Genomic DNA, 16,017 nt, shown 5'->3' with positions numbered 1-16,017 from the left:
TGGGATCAGAACTCCTACTAAAGGCTTTCCTGCTCCACATCACTATGCATTTTTTCTTACACGTGCGGTTCTTGAGAAGATTTTTGAAAATTGGTCAATTTTGGGCAGTTTTTGCTCCGCCCCTAAGGCCCAAGGGGGGTGGAATCCTGAAATTTACAATTTATGTCTCCCTTCTTCCAAATATGTTTCATACCAAATTTGAAAAGAATTGGAATGATAGTTATCAAGAAGTTAAAAATGTCTATTGTTCACACATTTAATGACTGACCATTTTGGACCCATCCTGATACTAAAAACCCCTACCCCTGGGATCATCAAACTTACAATTTTGGTAAAGGACTACCTGTTCTTTCTAAATATCTATTTACTTTCAATTTAATATCAATAGCATTAAAGAAGATGTTATTTAAGTGTTTTACACATAAAAACTATATACCAAGTTTGGCCCCGCCCTGGGGTCAGAAACCCTACCTCGGAGATCATAAAATTTCATAAAATTTACAATTTTGGTAGAGGCTTTCCTGCTCTACATCACTATGCATTTAGTTTTTCTTACACGTGTGCGGTTCTATAGAAGAAGATTTTTGAAAATTGGTCAATTTTGCCCCACCCCTTAGGGCTCCAGGCGTGCTGGAGTCCTGAAATTCACAATTCATGTCCCAATGATGCTTCATACCAAATTTGAAAAGAATTGGAATGGTAGTTATTAAGAAGTTAAAAATGTTCAATAGTTAATGGACGACAATCAATTACAATAGGTCACCTGCGTCACTCTGGCGATGTAAAAAGTTATTAATTATCAAACTTAATAATTAAACTTGATTACAAACTCATCAATTATCATATGCCCTTGTAGACAGATATGGCCTTTCATATTAACAAATTTCATCTAAGGATGCTTTGTGCCAAGTTTGATTCCCTATACATTCGCATCTAAAACTTTGATCCCCTATTGTGGCCCCTTCTTAACCCCAGGGGTCATGATTTTTACAAACTTGATTCTCCACAATGTCAGGAAGCTTCTTTGAACCAGTGGCTATTGACAAGATTTTTAAATGACCCCACCCTATTTTTGCAATTATCTCCCTTTTGAAGGGACACGACCCTTCATTTGAACAAACTTGAATCCCCTTCACTCAAGGATGCTTTGTGCCAAGTTTGGTTGAAATTGGCCCAGTGGTTCTGGAGAAAAAGATGAAAACGTTTACGCCGACAGACAAATTTTTATCAGAAAAGCTCACTTGAGCCTTCGGCTCAGGTTAGCTATAAAGACAAGCGACTGTTAAAAACCACATGATATAATTATTTAATAGTTTTGACATACACTTTCATTTATGAATTAACAGTAGAAAAGGTATAATACCAGAGTGTTATTTATAATTGTATGTTTTTACTTGTTAATCGATTAGTTTCAACATTCATCATATTTAATTTTAAAGGGAGGTGGGTGGGGTGGGGTCTTGGTGAAAACTTAGTGAATTTAGATTTTTGTCAGACATTTAACTTTTGATCTCACCCTTAAGCTGTTTGCATCATGGTGAATATAAAAACAAGTAAAACATGGGGAAAATTTCTGTGAAATCAGCTTTGCTGATTTTAAATTTATTTAACAGAAGTTAATTCTCACCACCTAAAAAAGTCAAAAATACACAACACAAGCAAGTATTACTACCCCTGTACAACACATTAACAACAATTTTATTATTAATAGTAGTCTGCATTCATCAATAACTGCATGTACTGAGGATCAACTGACATGTGTTATATAATGACATATTTTACTTCTCATGGGCAGCACTATAAAAACTGGAATTATTCAAGAAATTCATTTTTAGAATTACACGAGGGCATGGACTGCAACACTTTACACCAGCATACTTCATGAAGCGTGTTGGCATTTCATGAAAAGCATGCTGTCGTGAAACTTTGCTGTACATATCCAAATTTACTTTTTAAAATTACATTTTACTTTCATTTCTGTAGGAATCGTCCCAGCCATAAATATAGTCATACTATATCTATCAAAATTCATACGCACATTGTTCATATTCATGAGGAAATGGCTTTCATTTCAATTTAGTAAAAATAGTGAATATAAACACTTTGGAAATGTAATTACAATATGAATGTTTTGTAATTTAGCCTGTGACCATTTATCTCTTGCAGTTCAGAATATTTTAGAAAACTAGTCTTTTATTAAGTGCATTAAGTCAACAAATGAATTCAGCTTTACTATTTTCAACTTCAAAGTACCCACTAATGTGTATGCACATTCATATTTAAAGAGTGTCATGAAAGTACATTATTAGTTATACCGATTTTTGGCAGGGTATATGGACTCACATTCCTTGTTAAAGTATACAATCTCCCTCTCATTTAACAACTAAGGAGAATATATAAACTTCGACATATACCCTACCAAGAATCCATATAACGAATATGTCCTCCTGCATAGCAATCAAATAATTTTTTTTTTTTAACGAAACAGTTAAGTATATAGATCTATCGAAGCCATTTTGTATCCCATTTATTCTTGGCAAGGGACATGGCCTCATATTACCGGCTTGTCGTCCAATCAAATGCCTAGATTTTTCTCTACAGTAGGACATGTATGATTATTCAAGGTATTCACAAGACTAAGAATATTAACAATATCAAACATACATATGTAACAGAATCTGCCAGCCTGGGTCAATTTTTATTTTTTGACACTGTAATATCAACTTTTATCCATGAGAATGTTATTTTCACTCAAATTCTTGAGGCTGCCTTAACATGAAAAAGGGCTCTCACAAATAATCTTGTATATATTACTATACATAGACGTGAAGATTCCCAATTCAATGCCTCGCTGATTAATCCACCAGAGCTAAATCACGGTAATCAAGTATTTGAAATATAACTAATTCACAGTGACGTAACTTCCTCTGTGGTTTTCACCTCTGAACTTCGATGTCATCAGCTGATATCAGTTTCAGTAATTCTTTGGCATAGTAGCTTTCTTCCTAAAAAAAAAAGAGGTCAACCATAAAGTTTTGTGAAAAATAGATTTGCTGTACATTTGATCTCCTATTATGGCCACACCCTACTTCTGGGGCCCCTGAATTGAACAAACTTAAATTTACACTTTGTGAAGAAGCTTGCATATCTAGAATACATATTCTTTTTAAAAGGTACAATTAATTGTCATAGAGGGCAATATCACAGGAAATACTTGTTAAGGCAATGGTAGAATGGATTGAGAAATATTGCTTTCTGTTGGACATGTCACAAAGTGTAAAAATCAAAATCTATATTCAATTAGTAAACAACAATGTAAATGTCTTTAAAAGAATATAATTCAATATAAAATAAAAATGTAAATTTCTTTAAACAATAGGCAGTCAAAGGAGTAGAATGATTTAATTAAATAAGATCCATGCCGATAAAATCAGTAATTTTCATGGTGTTCAATTTTTTGTGTTGTTTTTGTGGTATGGTCATATCTGACACTGAATTCAAATCTCCCTCCATGGAAAGGGAGGTAATACCCTATTATAAAGAGTCATGTCCCCCTCTCCATGAAAAACTAACTTGAAAAGAATAATATCACTGAATACAAATTCCCTCTTAGACTTAGTAAAGGGAGGTAAATGCCTCACCATAAAAAGTCATACCAATTCCTTACCATAAAGAACCATACCTTTCCCCCTCCAAGAAAAGGAAGGTGATGCCCTAATTTGAGAGTCATACCACTAAATTCAAATCCCCCTCCATGAATAGCACTAAGCATATGATTTCTAACATTGGCATGAAATATGGTTATACTTTCGCATGATTAAAAAGGTGTAATACTAGTAGTTAACAAGGAGTAATACTAGTAAGTAACGAGGAGTAATATTAGTAATTAACAAGTTGTAATACTAGTAATTAACATACATTGAATTCATCCTTGCCCTCCAGAAACTTGATTCGTCTCTGTAATATTTCGCTGAGGTCTAACTCTGGTCTCTGACATTCCTCTATAGCCCTCTGATGATGGCTAACTATGGACAGAAGGGCAGAAAGGGTGTGTTCATGAAATGGGCTGTGCTCCTCACCTAGAACTCCCACTAACTGATCAATCATTCCAGTATCACACATCACATCTACAAAAAGAGGGTTTACACAAAAGTAGACAGCAGTTATAATCTACAAACAGCAGGTTTACACAAAAGTAGACAGCAGTTGTAATCTACAAACAGAAGGTTTACACAAAAGTAGACAGCAGTTGTAATAGGTCTTATGGCAGCAAGTGCCCCTTTTTAATTTAAAAAAAAGTTTATCATAGTGTAACATAAGATGTGTGAGTGTATTTAAGTAATTTACTTTCCAGTATGTTGGTATGCGAGGTGATTAATTCCAATGTAAAACGTGATAACATGTATGATGCCATTATACATAAATGATCACATTTTCCATTGTAGTTAATCACTTCACATACCCTACAAACTGGACAGGGATTCCTTAAATCAAAATGAAAATATAAATTCAACACATCAAAAATACTCCTAAATGAAATTAAAATACACAAGGCATTCCAGGTTAATTTCCATGGTTCCCCACCCACAAACATGACAAGTTGGGAGTGAGAAATTTACATGCTGATGTAGTATATGGGGAAACTTACACATTGGAGATTCTCGGAGTTATCACAGAACTTAGGAAATGTAAATATATCTCCATATCCTTCTGCTCATTCTGGTTACATGCTATTCAATTCAAAGCATCATCAACTGATATTTCATACAAATAAGAATTTTGAGATGATATTTGCCACATAAACTAAGAAATTCTCATCTAGGTCATGACTATTAATGCAGAACTGTAGAAGTAACTTAAAACAACCTTTTTTTATACCAGAAGAGAGGTTCATGACCATGTCTCTGTTCCAATTCATCTGAACAAGATGAAGGCCCCAAGTATTTACAGTATGAACTTAATCTTGTCAGTCCAAAATATTCTACCACAGGCTGTGTATATAAAAATAGGGCACCGCTAAACCGGTACATAATATGCCCGCATACATTATTGACCCAGGAATTTGAACAAGTAAGAAAGGATTATACACGAAAGGATTTCGTCGGACTTGCAATAACAATGTATTTTGCATTAAACAAATCTAAGTCCAAGAGATGTAACTACTTCAAAAATAGTGGGACAGCATTCCCCTTGTCATATGCACATCTACACATTGTGATCTTCCTTTGTACCATGTTTCATCAAAATCCCCCAAAGGGTTTAGGAGGAGTTGAGAAGACAAAGTTAAGGGACAGAAGGACGACAGCGGTATAGCATAATACGCCCGCATTTTTATGCGGGCGTATAAAAATATACTTGTAGTTGTTGGCCATAAGATTTGGATACAACTCTGACAGTTGTTCCATAATAAACAATTTCGGAGATGTCAGCTCTTCTGTGATGGAGGCATTTCAGAATTCTATTGAACACTTGAATAGGCGCAAGGTGTATATGCATATTATAGACTCGCTATGTAGATGACGATAAGTTGAATTCTGTTATTATCAACTGGTGAAAATATCAAGGAGAAATTGTTTTAATTTGGCCCTTGAATTGAATATGTAATTATTATTCATTTCCTCCTCAACAAGATAATAAAAGTGATAGATTATCTTAATGAAGAGAGATAACGAATTTTAAATTTTTGATTGAGCTTTTTAAATCTCAAATACTTGTCAACTCACTAAATTGGTGTTTCCATGTAATTCAGATGATTGCACATCAGCTGGTAATATCTTGATTATATGCAATATTTGAATGCAGTGATTAGGATTTGTACCCACCGAAGGTGCAAGAAAAATACTTTGCGTCTCACCATACATAAAAGTTCCACAAACCGAAACAACATATCAGGCAACTCAGAAATTGCATAATCCCAGTCCAAGTCATTGGACAAATTCAAAAGGATAACCAAGATGTCTTTTGTTGCTTATAACAAAACAGAGTTTTGTGAACTTATATCAAGGTCAATTTATCAAGGTGAAGGTCACAATTAAGCTGCAAGAATGAAATTATTGTCCTCACCATAATCTTGCAAAGTACCCAGAACACAAGTCAATTGGAAAAAGTGAAGGGGTCAATCAACATGTATCAAGCACATCCTGCTTTATGTGTGGCTTATCAAGGAATAGCCCTAATTACTATGGTTATTAACTTTTCTGAAAGAGAGGGAGTAGCTTATGTGAACCATACCTTTAAATTCTGGTTGATTACTACACAGTGATGATAGCAAAAATGCCGCCTTGATCTTTAATTTTTCTACGTCTGTTTGCATGGCCCTCATCAATACAGAAAATCCATCGTGATCTGCGAACACTTTTTGGGCCTTCTGATTTTCTCTAGTAAGGCCTGGAATGATGCAAAATATCAGAGAATATTTGATTATGTGGTAAAATCACAGCATTCTTTTCAGAAAATAAGGCTAACTTGCACTTTCCTGAAGCATGCCAAAAGTTCTTAACTGTTTGGGAAATCTTTTCTCTGAGAATCTGATCAGGGACATAATGATGGTTAGAGGTAAACAAATGAAAAACATTGCAATCTCCGTTAAGGATTCAGCATAAATTTATTAAGGATGTAGGATAACCCCCATCATCAACCCACAGGTTTTCTCTCCATTACACTGCTTTCAATTTTGAATGCAGTGTAACTGAGAGAAAACCTGTGGGTTCCGACGATGGATAATCCCCAAAAAGTTTTGTCATAGACTTTTTTAAAACTATTTGTAAATGTTTAATACTGGTAAAATCCTACATTGTATAATTTTACCACAAATTTTTTCTATGAAATGACCTTCATTTTGCATCATTCACAAATCATTCAATGGAAACACATTACACAAAAATTTAAATATATAAAAAATATATCTTTTTCTCTGTGAATTTCATGTATTAATGACCGATTTACATTGTTTGTTTTTATTAAATTTCAACATTTCAAAATATAAGTTACAAAATTTTATGTAGTGATATCCACAGATTCCCTCATATAATCTGCACCTGGTGTGCCAGGGGCTCCCTGGATTGGATAATTCAAAAGATTAGACAAGTATCTCTAATTTTTGTACATGTATGTTCTTTAAATATCTTTTTAGAAATAGTTACATTATACATATTGTAATAGTAAAATAAAAATTACATATCTGAATGGCTAATTGAATGCATATAATTTGATTATTATACATCAGATCATGTAGAGGGACAATGCACACATTTGTCTCTTATACTATCCCCTGCATGCAAGTACCAGGGATCAGATCATATTCCCAAGAACGTTTAACGATATTGATTGGGATAGAAAATCATCTGATGAAATAAGCGAGATATTTTTGAGAAGTTTACAGTCATTGAAGTGTGAAAATACTTTGCAGTAGAATTATAAGCACATTTTCTAACAACCCCTGTATTTCTTTTATATTTTGTGAGATGATTTGTAGAAGATAGATTGAATGGATGGGTGTTAATTTTCAAATGAAGAACCAAAAAAAAAACATGTTTAAAGAAGATTTATTATTATTACAGCTGTACATACACTTTATCCACATTGTCTTTAGTGCTTGAAATTCCGTCTCAAAATCTACAACTTCTATTCCACTATCCTCAATTTTTCCAATTAAAGTTTTTTTTTGATAAGCTGAATTCTATCAACAACAAAAAAGAAGGAAAATAGCTTTCTTTATTTCACTGTTTGCAAATTTTTGGGGTTCATTAAAATAGATGCACTATACAATAGTTTTGATATTGCTAAAAATTTAGCTTTCTTGATTTCCACAAGTTCAAATTTCTAGATAATTCTTTTAATACTCCAATTACATTTATAGCAGTTTTCTGTATCATGTCCTTGACATACACCTAAACACTTAACATTGTTTCATTTGTCATTTTTATATTATACAGAGACTGATATTTGTCTTTCAAGGGTCCAAGTAAAATACCTACAGTTTTATCAATATATAGATTTATCTCTGAAGTTGTATACCAAAATCATAAGCTATATCAATTGTTTTTACCATAGACTCCTATCTACAAGAGGAATCATGGTGTCTTCTGCATGTTACAGTGTTTTAATTTCATTTTCCATAGGAATCTTGACAAAAACTTTTATACCTTTACATGATTTTATTTTTAGTGCTAGAATTTCTGCTACAAATAAGAAGAGCAATGCTGAAATAGGACAGCCTTGTCTTATGCCTTTTTCCTTTTGACATTTTTCTGAAATTTATTCATTGACATTATTCTTAATTCTGAAGAATGGTTTTCATAAATTATTTTTACACATTTTTAAGAAGTTATTTCCAAAGTTGAATTTATCAAGGACTTCAAATATAAAGTTCCACTCTATTGAATAAAAACCTCTGTAGTCGTTTTGTGTTTGTAAGACTGATAGGTTGATAATTCCTCATATTTAATCTCCCTTTTTATATAATAATGATATTACATTGTTATTTGATCAAAGAAATAGAAAATCCCACAAACACACAGCAAAATTTTACTTCGTTTGATGCATCCAAAAACTTTGGGTAATCTATGACCCTAAACAAGATGTGTTTGTGAAACACAAATGCCCCCGATAATGGCCAATTCCAAAGATGGCCAAGGTCACAAGGACAAATATCTTGGTACCAGTAGAAAGATCTTGTCACAAGAAATGCTCATGTACAATATGAAAGCTCTAATAATTACCATTTAGAAGTTATGACCAATGTAAATCTTTTCAAAAGTAGGTCAAATGTCAAGGTCAAAAGGTTTAGTACCAACGGAAAGGTCTTGTCACAAGGAATACTTATGTGAAATGACAAAGCTCTATCACTTATTGTTCAAAAGTAATAAGCAAGGTTAAAATTTTCAAAAGTAGGTCAAACTCCAAGGTCACTGGGTCAAAAATGTTGGTACCCATGGAAAGGTCTTGTCATAAGGAATACTCATGGGAAATATCAAAGCTCTATCACTTACTATTCAAAAGTTATTAGCAAGGTTAAAGTTTTCAAAAAGTATGTCAAACTCCAAGGTCACAGGGTCAAAAATGTTGGTACCCACAGAAAGGTCTTGTCATAAGGAATACTCATGTGAAATATCAAAGCTCTATCACTTACTGTTCAAAAGTTATTAGCAAGGATAAAGTTTCAGACAGAATTACAGTATTACAGAATGACAGACAGGACAAAAACAATATGCCTCCCGATCTTCGATCTCGGGGGCATAAACATGCTGTGATTACATGGGATTTTCTATCATTTGATCAACCAACAATGTTAATTGTTCATTAATACATGAAATGCACCAATAAAAAGACATTTTTGATGAATTTAAATTTTCGGATAATGTTTTTCAATTGAATTTTCAAGTAAAGGAAAAAAAGACAGTTTCATTGGAAAATGTTGTGGTAAATATGGATTTTTAGCAATATTACTTCTACTAAACGTCTATAACAAAAGTTATTTGACATCTTGTGTCATTAATCATGCTTGCTGTTCTGTACTTACATGATACTGCATACAAAGCTTTTGTTTTCACTGTCGCGTTATCATCAGTGTCCAGTGTATTTAGCATCTGAGTTAACAGATTTTCTTTGAGGGCCATTTCCTGACAGAAAGGGTGATTCTGAACCAACACTGCCACCAGTTCTAATGTGTTCCATCTGATATCTGCTGTTTTGTGTTTCATAAGTTCCTTTAGCACTGGGTAGCCACCTATCTTGTAAAAATCTGAAAAAATAACACTAGAAGGTCACAGTATCGATATATATATATATGTAACCACAAATGTGACACTGACAATTCATATGTTGATTCGATATATCCCTGTGAACTAGAAATAAAAGACAACATAGAGTCCTCCACATCTGCTTCGTACTTGATATTTTATAGAAAATAAATATGAATGACAAACTAACAATTCAACTTTATGACAAATGGGATGATTTCAGCTTCTCCATCACCAACTTCCCATATTTATGTAGCAATATTCCATTATCTCCTGCATATGGTGTTTATATCCCTCAACTGATTCAATACGCAAGAGCTTGTTCTGTGTATGATCAGTTTTGAAATCGGGACAGGCTACTGACAAACAAGTTGATGTTACAAGGGTTCTTGGCACACTGATTTTGACTACACATAACTCTGTATGCCTGATCGGGATATAGGGCTCATGGCGGGTGTGACCGGTTGATAGGGGGTATTACTCCTCCTAGGCACCTGATCCCGCCTCTGGTGTATCCGGGGGTCCCTGTTTGCCAAACTCTCTATAATTTTGTATTCCTTAATTAAGGGAGTTATGAGATTGATCACTGTTCATTATATTCACACGTTCAAACTGTAATAGTTAGAGCTTTTGTTATATCTAAAAATAACAGGAAAAAGTATTGACATGATCGAAACAATGAAGTCTTCAAACCAGTTTTGACTGGTCCAGAGTGACTCAACTTTCTCTCTTTTTTTATTCAGTAAATCCTCAATCTGATCTCTATCAAATAATTTCAAAATCAAAATTAATTGTTCTGATGGCTATATTTAAAGGCAACATGCAGCCATGCTTTTAAGTGCCTAAGGTTTATTTGAAATATTCTTCAACAGTAAATACAAACCTGCAGCGAAATCTAGATTTTCACACCACTCTATGACTTCCTCCAAAGCTTCCGTCATTTTCTTTTCTGTAACATTTGGTGAAGTCAGAGTTCGCAGACATTCCTTCATCTTCTCCACGGGGCTCACAGTCAAGTCTACCAGTGCATTATTCAACCACTGTCGTCGCTGGAATATAGTATAGTGTTGCAATTTATCAAAAAGTTAATGTACGATATTATCAATTCATTATATACCCATCAATGTTTCGTTTTTGATACTGTTGATTTCAGAGTGTCAATCATCCGGTTTTCCGGATTACCACACTGTGGTTTTCTGATTCTGTATTAGTATCCTCTGAAACTGATGACATCACAATGCATCAACATAACGTTTTTTGGGGAAAATATCGCCGCGTCACATACAAGATTGCGTACACTAAATATAATTTCACTGTATGTCTGTTTTTGATGATTTATATTACATCTATTATCTTATAAATGTGGATTTAAAAATATAGGGTATATCATAAATTTATCATTACTATAGTAACTTGATCCAAAGGTTGCAATCTGATGATATGCGCCTGTTAACTCAACGTGATCCGACTCTTTGGATCCATTTACTGTAGTAATAATATATATGTACAAAGGTGTAGCAGACGGTGGGACACATGACGGACAAAGTAATCCATGACTGAACTGATGCTTTGTGGTCAGTAAGTATGGTACAGATTTGGAATATCTCAATCATTGAGGGATTTTAATCCGTAGGAATACCCAGGAAGGAGTAGTCTAAGAGCTAGAGGTAGTTTTGTACTTACTGAAAGAAAACACAATTAAATAAGAGCAACTCATACTATTAAAACATTTTTGTTATGCAATCCTTTGTCTTTTTAGGCTTTTATATAGAAGAAAGTCCACTTGTAGTGAAAAGTTTACCTGTAGGTGTCCAATAAGTTGACAATTGCTGTCCATTATTTTTAAGAATGGACAGATACCAGGGCTTGAAACTCATGTTTTATGTCACCAGTCCAGCCGGACTGATAAGGTGTAATTTCAACCAGTCCGCAGAAAAATTTACCAGTCCACCAGAGTTTTTCAGAAATAAACATATTTCGTTCATGTTATCAAAAGAAATAACGGAATTTAACTTGATTTGCCTCAGACAATACTGTAACACTTATGTGAGATTTATATTTACTAATCTGGTTCGTCTGATATCTACAGAGGAATGCCAAATGTGTGTTTAAGATTCCATAAGACAGTATGTTTTCCAAAATGACGTTTTAGAAAATCGACCAGTCCCATTGGACTGACTAAAACAAATGTCAGTCAGTCCACCAGACTTTTAACCAGTCACTGTGAGACTGACGGACATATGTTAATTTCGAGCCCTGGATACTGTTTGTTCTTAAAAATAACGGACAGTAATTGTCAACTTATTGGACAATGCCAGGTAAACCCAATAACTTATTAGACATCTACAGTACAGGTAGGCTGAAAATACATTTGTCAAAGACATACAAATTCAATTTTAAATTCCTAACAAGTAAGAATCAACACAGATATTGGAAAAATCACTGAAACATTAAAAAAGGATATTTCCCCTTAGTAGAATTCTCTGCTTCAACTCGTAAGATTCACAATTTTTAAATTCCATTGGTCATTACTATATCGCATAGAAACTTAAATTTGAAAGACATAATTCCATACTGTATTTGAAGTTCGCAGGATTCAGAGGCACATTCCGAAACTTCTTCACAACGCTTTTTTATGTTTTATCCTAATTCTGAATTATCATTTTCGCTTTCATGAATAATTTCATTTCACGAGATAGGCGTATTGGGTTCTTTTGGCTGGCGTTAATTATTTCCTCAGCCAAATATTCGAAAACACAATGCTTTTCAGATCAAAATTTGGCTCCATAACTTTCTCACCCTCCATATCCAGAATATAACACTCATTAAGATAATATTTGCAGTACTTTCACTAAAATCCTTTTCGATTGTGCAATGAAAATGCTTTCCCCATCAGAGGAAGACATGTTGATATGGCTCAGTACTATAGCAAGAGTGAATATAAAACCTGCAGTAGAAGACTACTTACCTGACAATGTCCAATAAGTGAACAAAAGAAACAGAATTCTACGCAAGACTGGTTATATTGTGAGACTATTCAAAAATAGCTTTATTCATAATTATTATCGTCAATGGGTTTACCTGAGTCTGTCCATTCTTAGAACAAAAGATGTAATGTTTTAAGTAGGATATAAGCCTCAAACTGTCCATTCTGTGGGCTTCAACCCCTGATCTACAGAGCAGCAGTTGACATGTTACCCGACTGAGTTACCCAGCTAAACAATCAAATTTAAAAGGAATATACAAATATTGCTGATATTTAGATTTTCATCCATGTTTTAAAAAGTCAGCCATTATGATGGTGTATTATACCTCCTTAAATGGATAGTCATAGTCTGATATTTCCAACATGGAATTCCTATCCAGATACCAACATGCTACTTACCTGTAAAAACAAAGATAAGATGAAATCAACATTAGCGATCTGCCATTGGTTCTTATGCTACATGTACTTCAACTTGAGAAGATATATGTGACTAGTATTGACAATTGATAAGGTACAGTCTACTTTATAGATCAGATAGTAAATACCAGTCATTTTTATGATGTGAGTACTCCTAGATGAAAGGTGAAGATAACAAACAGTGATCAATCTCGTAACTCCTATCAGCAATACAAAATAGAAAGTTGGGCAAACAGGACCCCTAGATACACCATAGGACAGTCGGGCATAGGTGGGATCTGGAGCCTAGGAGGAGTAAGCATTTCCTGTCAACCAGTCACACCCACCGTGAGCCCTATATCTTGATCAGATAAACAAAGTTATCCGTAGTCAAAATCAGATGCATGCACGTGCAAATTTAAATGTGCCTGCTATGTCAAGGGAAATGGTCTATTCTTGTAATGACAAAAAAACATGTGGTCCCCCATTTAGGAGGTAAAACACACCTGAGAAAGCTGTTACGGATGAAAAGTCCAAAATATTATCAAGTCAAAACCTTAAATAATTCACCTTCTCTAGTGAAAAAAAATGCAGGTTTAGGAGAAAAATCTAAACACCTACGAGATTTGAATCATGATCTACAGATCCTTAGTCTCACATGTTCATCACTGAGCTAACCAGCTTGGAAATTAAATTTAGAAGTACAACAAGTATATAACTGATATTTTTGTTTTAGTTATTTATTCATTCTTACTTTGCAATTCATTTTCGGAAAGGAAGTTAGCAGTTATGACGTGATTTTCCTTATGAAAACAAGACTATATGCACAAGGAGGCAAAAATGAGCCATTTTTGGGCTTGATCAACTGTGAATTAAAAACATACCCATCAATGTTCTACAGTTTGATATTGTTGATTTCACAGGGTGTGGATCTGACTATGCAAATCACCACAATGTAGATTTCTGCATAATCCTTTCACTGTCCAAAATTGATGACATCCAAATATATTTAAACATCCATTTGTGTGAGAAATCATATCAACTGCATTACATGGTCAAAACTTTGAACTCACAAGTTTTGTGACATAGCAGTCACACTCCAGGAGCTTTAAGGCTTTGGACAATTCCACAACTAGCAAGCTACCAACTGACCAACACGGATGACTAATTTGCACAAAAAATCATTTCAATTCAAAGATAAATCTTTTAGTCTTTTTGCCAATTTTCAATTTGTATAACAGTTATAAAAGCTTGTATTTCAAACCTAATGTGTTCCAAGAAATATATCACTTGCAATAACAAGCATATAATATGAAATACAATTAGGAATGAACGTCATACCATTTTCAGGGTGCGATTGTAGATCTAGATCGAGACATTGATGTCATCATTAATCGTGGTATACTAAATTATCTAACACAAGGATTATCAATCTAATGACATTTCCTTGACAGGTGAAGATGAGATCAAACTCTTTGATCTCATGATCCATGCCTGTCAAAGATCTTTTTGGATAAAGTTACTGTCATAATAATACTGGGTGTCTATGTATGAATACTGGGTGTCTATGTTAATATAATACTGGGTGTCTATGTATGAATACTGGGTGTCTATGTTAATAATACTGGGTGTCTATGTTAATAATACTGGGTGTCTGTGTTAATAATACTGGGTGTCTATGTATGAATACTGGGTGTCTATGTTAATAATACTGGGTGTCTATGTATGAATACTAATGAACAAACACTGGGATTCACCAAAGTATAGATGCAGACTAACTCAATGATCTATTAAAATGAATTAACAATTACAAACAAACTTTAAAACATTTATGATTTCTGAGGAATTTAAGTCACAAAAAGAATTGTCTATCCTACCTTATTGACAATGAAAGAAAAATAAGTCAGTCATGAGTGTATTATACAATAACACTAGATTTGGGAATGCAGAGGATAATTAGAAAGAGTGATTGCCTGTGAGGATCAAGAATTTTTTAGAACAGCAACAACAAAAAATCACTATATCTAATTGCTACTGGATGCTATGAAACTAGCAGATGTATAGTTTAAAAAGTTGGTCAGGCATAGCCTAAAGATAATACTAGCTGATGAGTTAACTTACAATAACAGTAGTCGGCCCCAATGTCATGGAGACCATGTATGTTGTAAATGTTTTAAAATGATAAAACATATTTTTTCTTTCATGATGTACTAACTTTTCCTTGTTTGTAAACACAATGACAAGAAGGTCCCGAAAACAATGTACAACTGTGACAAAATGTTACGTGAATGATTTCCGTAAACATTCACCAAAACAACAGGACTATGTCTAGAATTGCTTACTGCCATGAAACTGTTCTATGAGTAAAACTTACATGGTGAAGTCGGCCCCAGATTTACATACAATATCGTGTAGATGTATACGCTGTAAATGTTAATGGTAAATATACTTTTTCTTTCGTGATGCACTAATTTATCCTTCTCTTCCATAATGATATATCCGTAAACACAATGACAAGAGAGTCAGACGACATAACTGTGACAAAATGTTACGTGATTTCCGTAAACATTCAATAAGACACTTTCCTAGAACAACGTAAGACATTTGTTGTAGAATGTTACGCTACCTCTGCTGACATCGGTTGCACTGGAACTGGGTCTTCCTCCTCGTCCTGGTTTTCACCCTGGGCCCCTATACAGAGTTCCAGCAAGTCTTTCACATCTTTTGGCGGTTTATTCTCGTTGGGGCCTCTGCCACCAGAACCTCTGTTTGCCATTGCGATAGTGACTTATAAAGCTACAAACTCACAACCAATCTGATTTATCTAGAAACTTCTCCACAAAATCCAAAACAGTCAACATGCCGTCACTGATTTCTGGTTGTCGCAATGTGTTT

General features: G+C 34.1%; 1 protein-coding gene across 3 annotated transcripts; it reads right to left on the bottom strand.

Annotated features, from left to right (window-relative positions):
- Positions 1–1,565: 1,565 nt before the first annotated feature.
- Positions 1,566–16,008, bottom strand: LOC125683212 (hsp70-binding protein 1-like). 3 transcript variants are annotated; one of them, XM_048924097.2, is made up of 7 exons: positions 15,749–15,839; positions 13,053–13,125; positions 10,624–10,789; positions 9,521–9,742; positions 6,232–6,387; positions 3,919–4,127; positions 1,566–3,005 (listed from the first exon to the last, which is right to left on the bottom strand). In XM_048924097.2, exons 2-7 carry the CDS (start codon positions 13,089–13,091, stop codon positions 2,937–2,939), a joined length of 861 nt encoding a protein of 286 aa, XP_048780054.1. In that variant the 5' UTR covers positions 13,092–13,125; positions 15,749–15,839; the 3' UTR covers positions 1,566–2,936. The 3 variants fall into 3 exon arrangements, with proteins under 3 accessions (XP_048780054.1, XP_055996394.1, XP_048780053.1); XM_056140419.1 differs by lacking the exon at positions 15,749–15,839 and adding an exon at positions 15,497–15,563; XM_048924096.2 differs by lacking the exon at positions 13,053–13,125 and having other exon boundaries at positions 15,749–16,008.
- Between the last annotated feature and the right edge of the window lie 9 nt (positions 16,009–16,017).

Source organism: Ostrea edulis, chromosome 6, assembly GCF_947568905.1.
Source record: "Ostrea edulis chromosome 6, xbOstEdul1.1, whole genome shotgun sequence".
Classification (NCBI taxonomy): domain Eukaryota; kingdom Metazoa; phylum Mollusca; class Bivalvia; order Ostreida; family Ostreidae; genus Ostrea; species Ostrea edulis.
The sequence above is the reverse complement of the archived record's forward strand: the minus strand, read 5'-3'. Positions and strand labels throughout refer to the sequence as shown.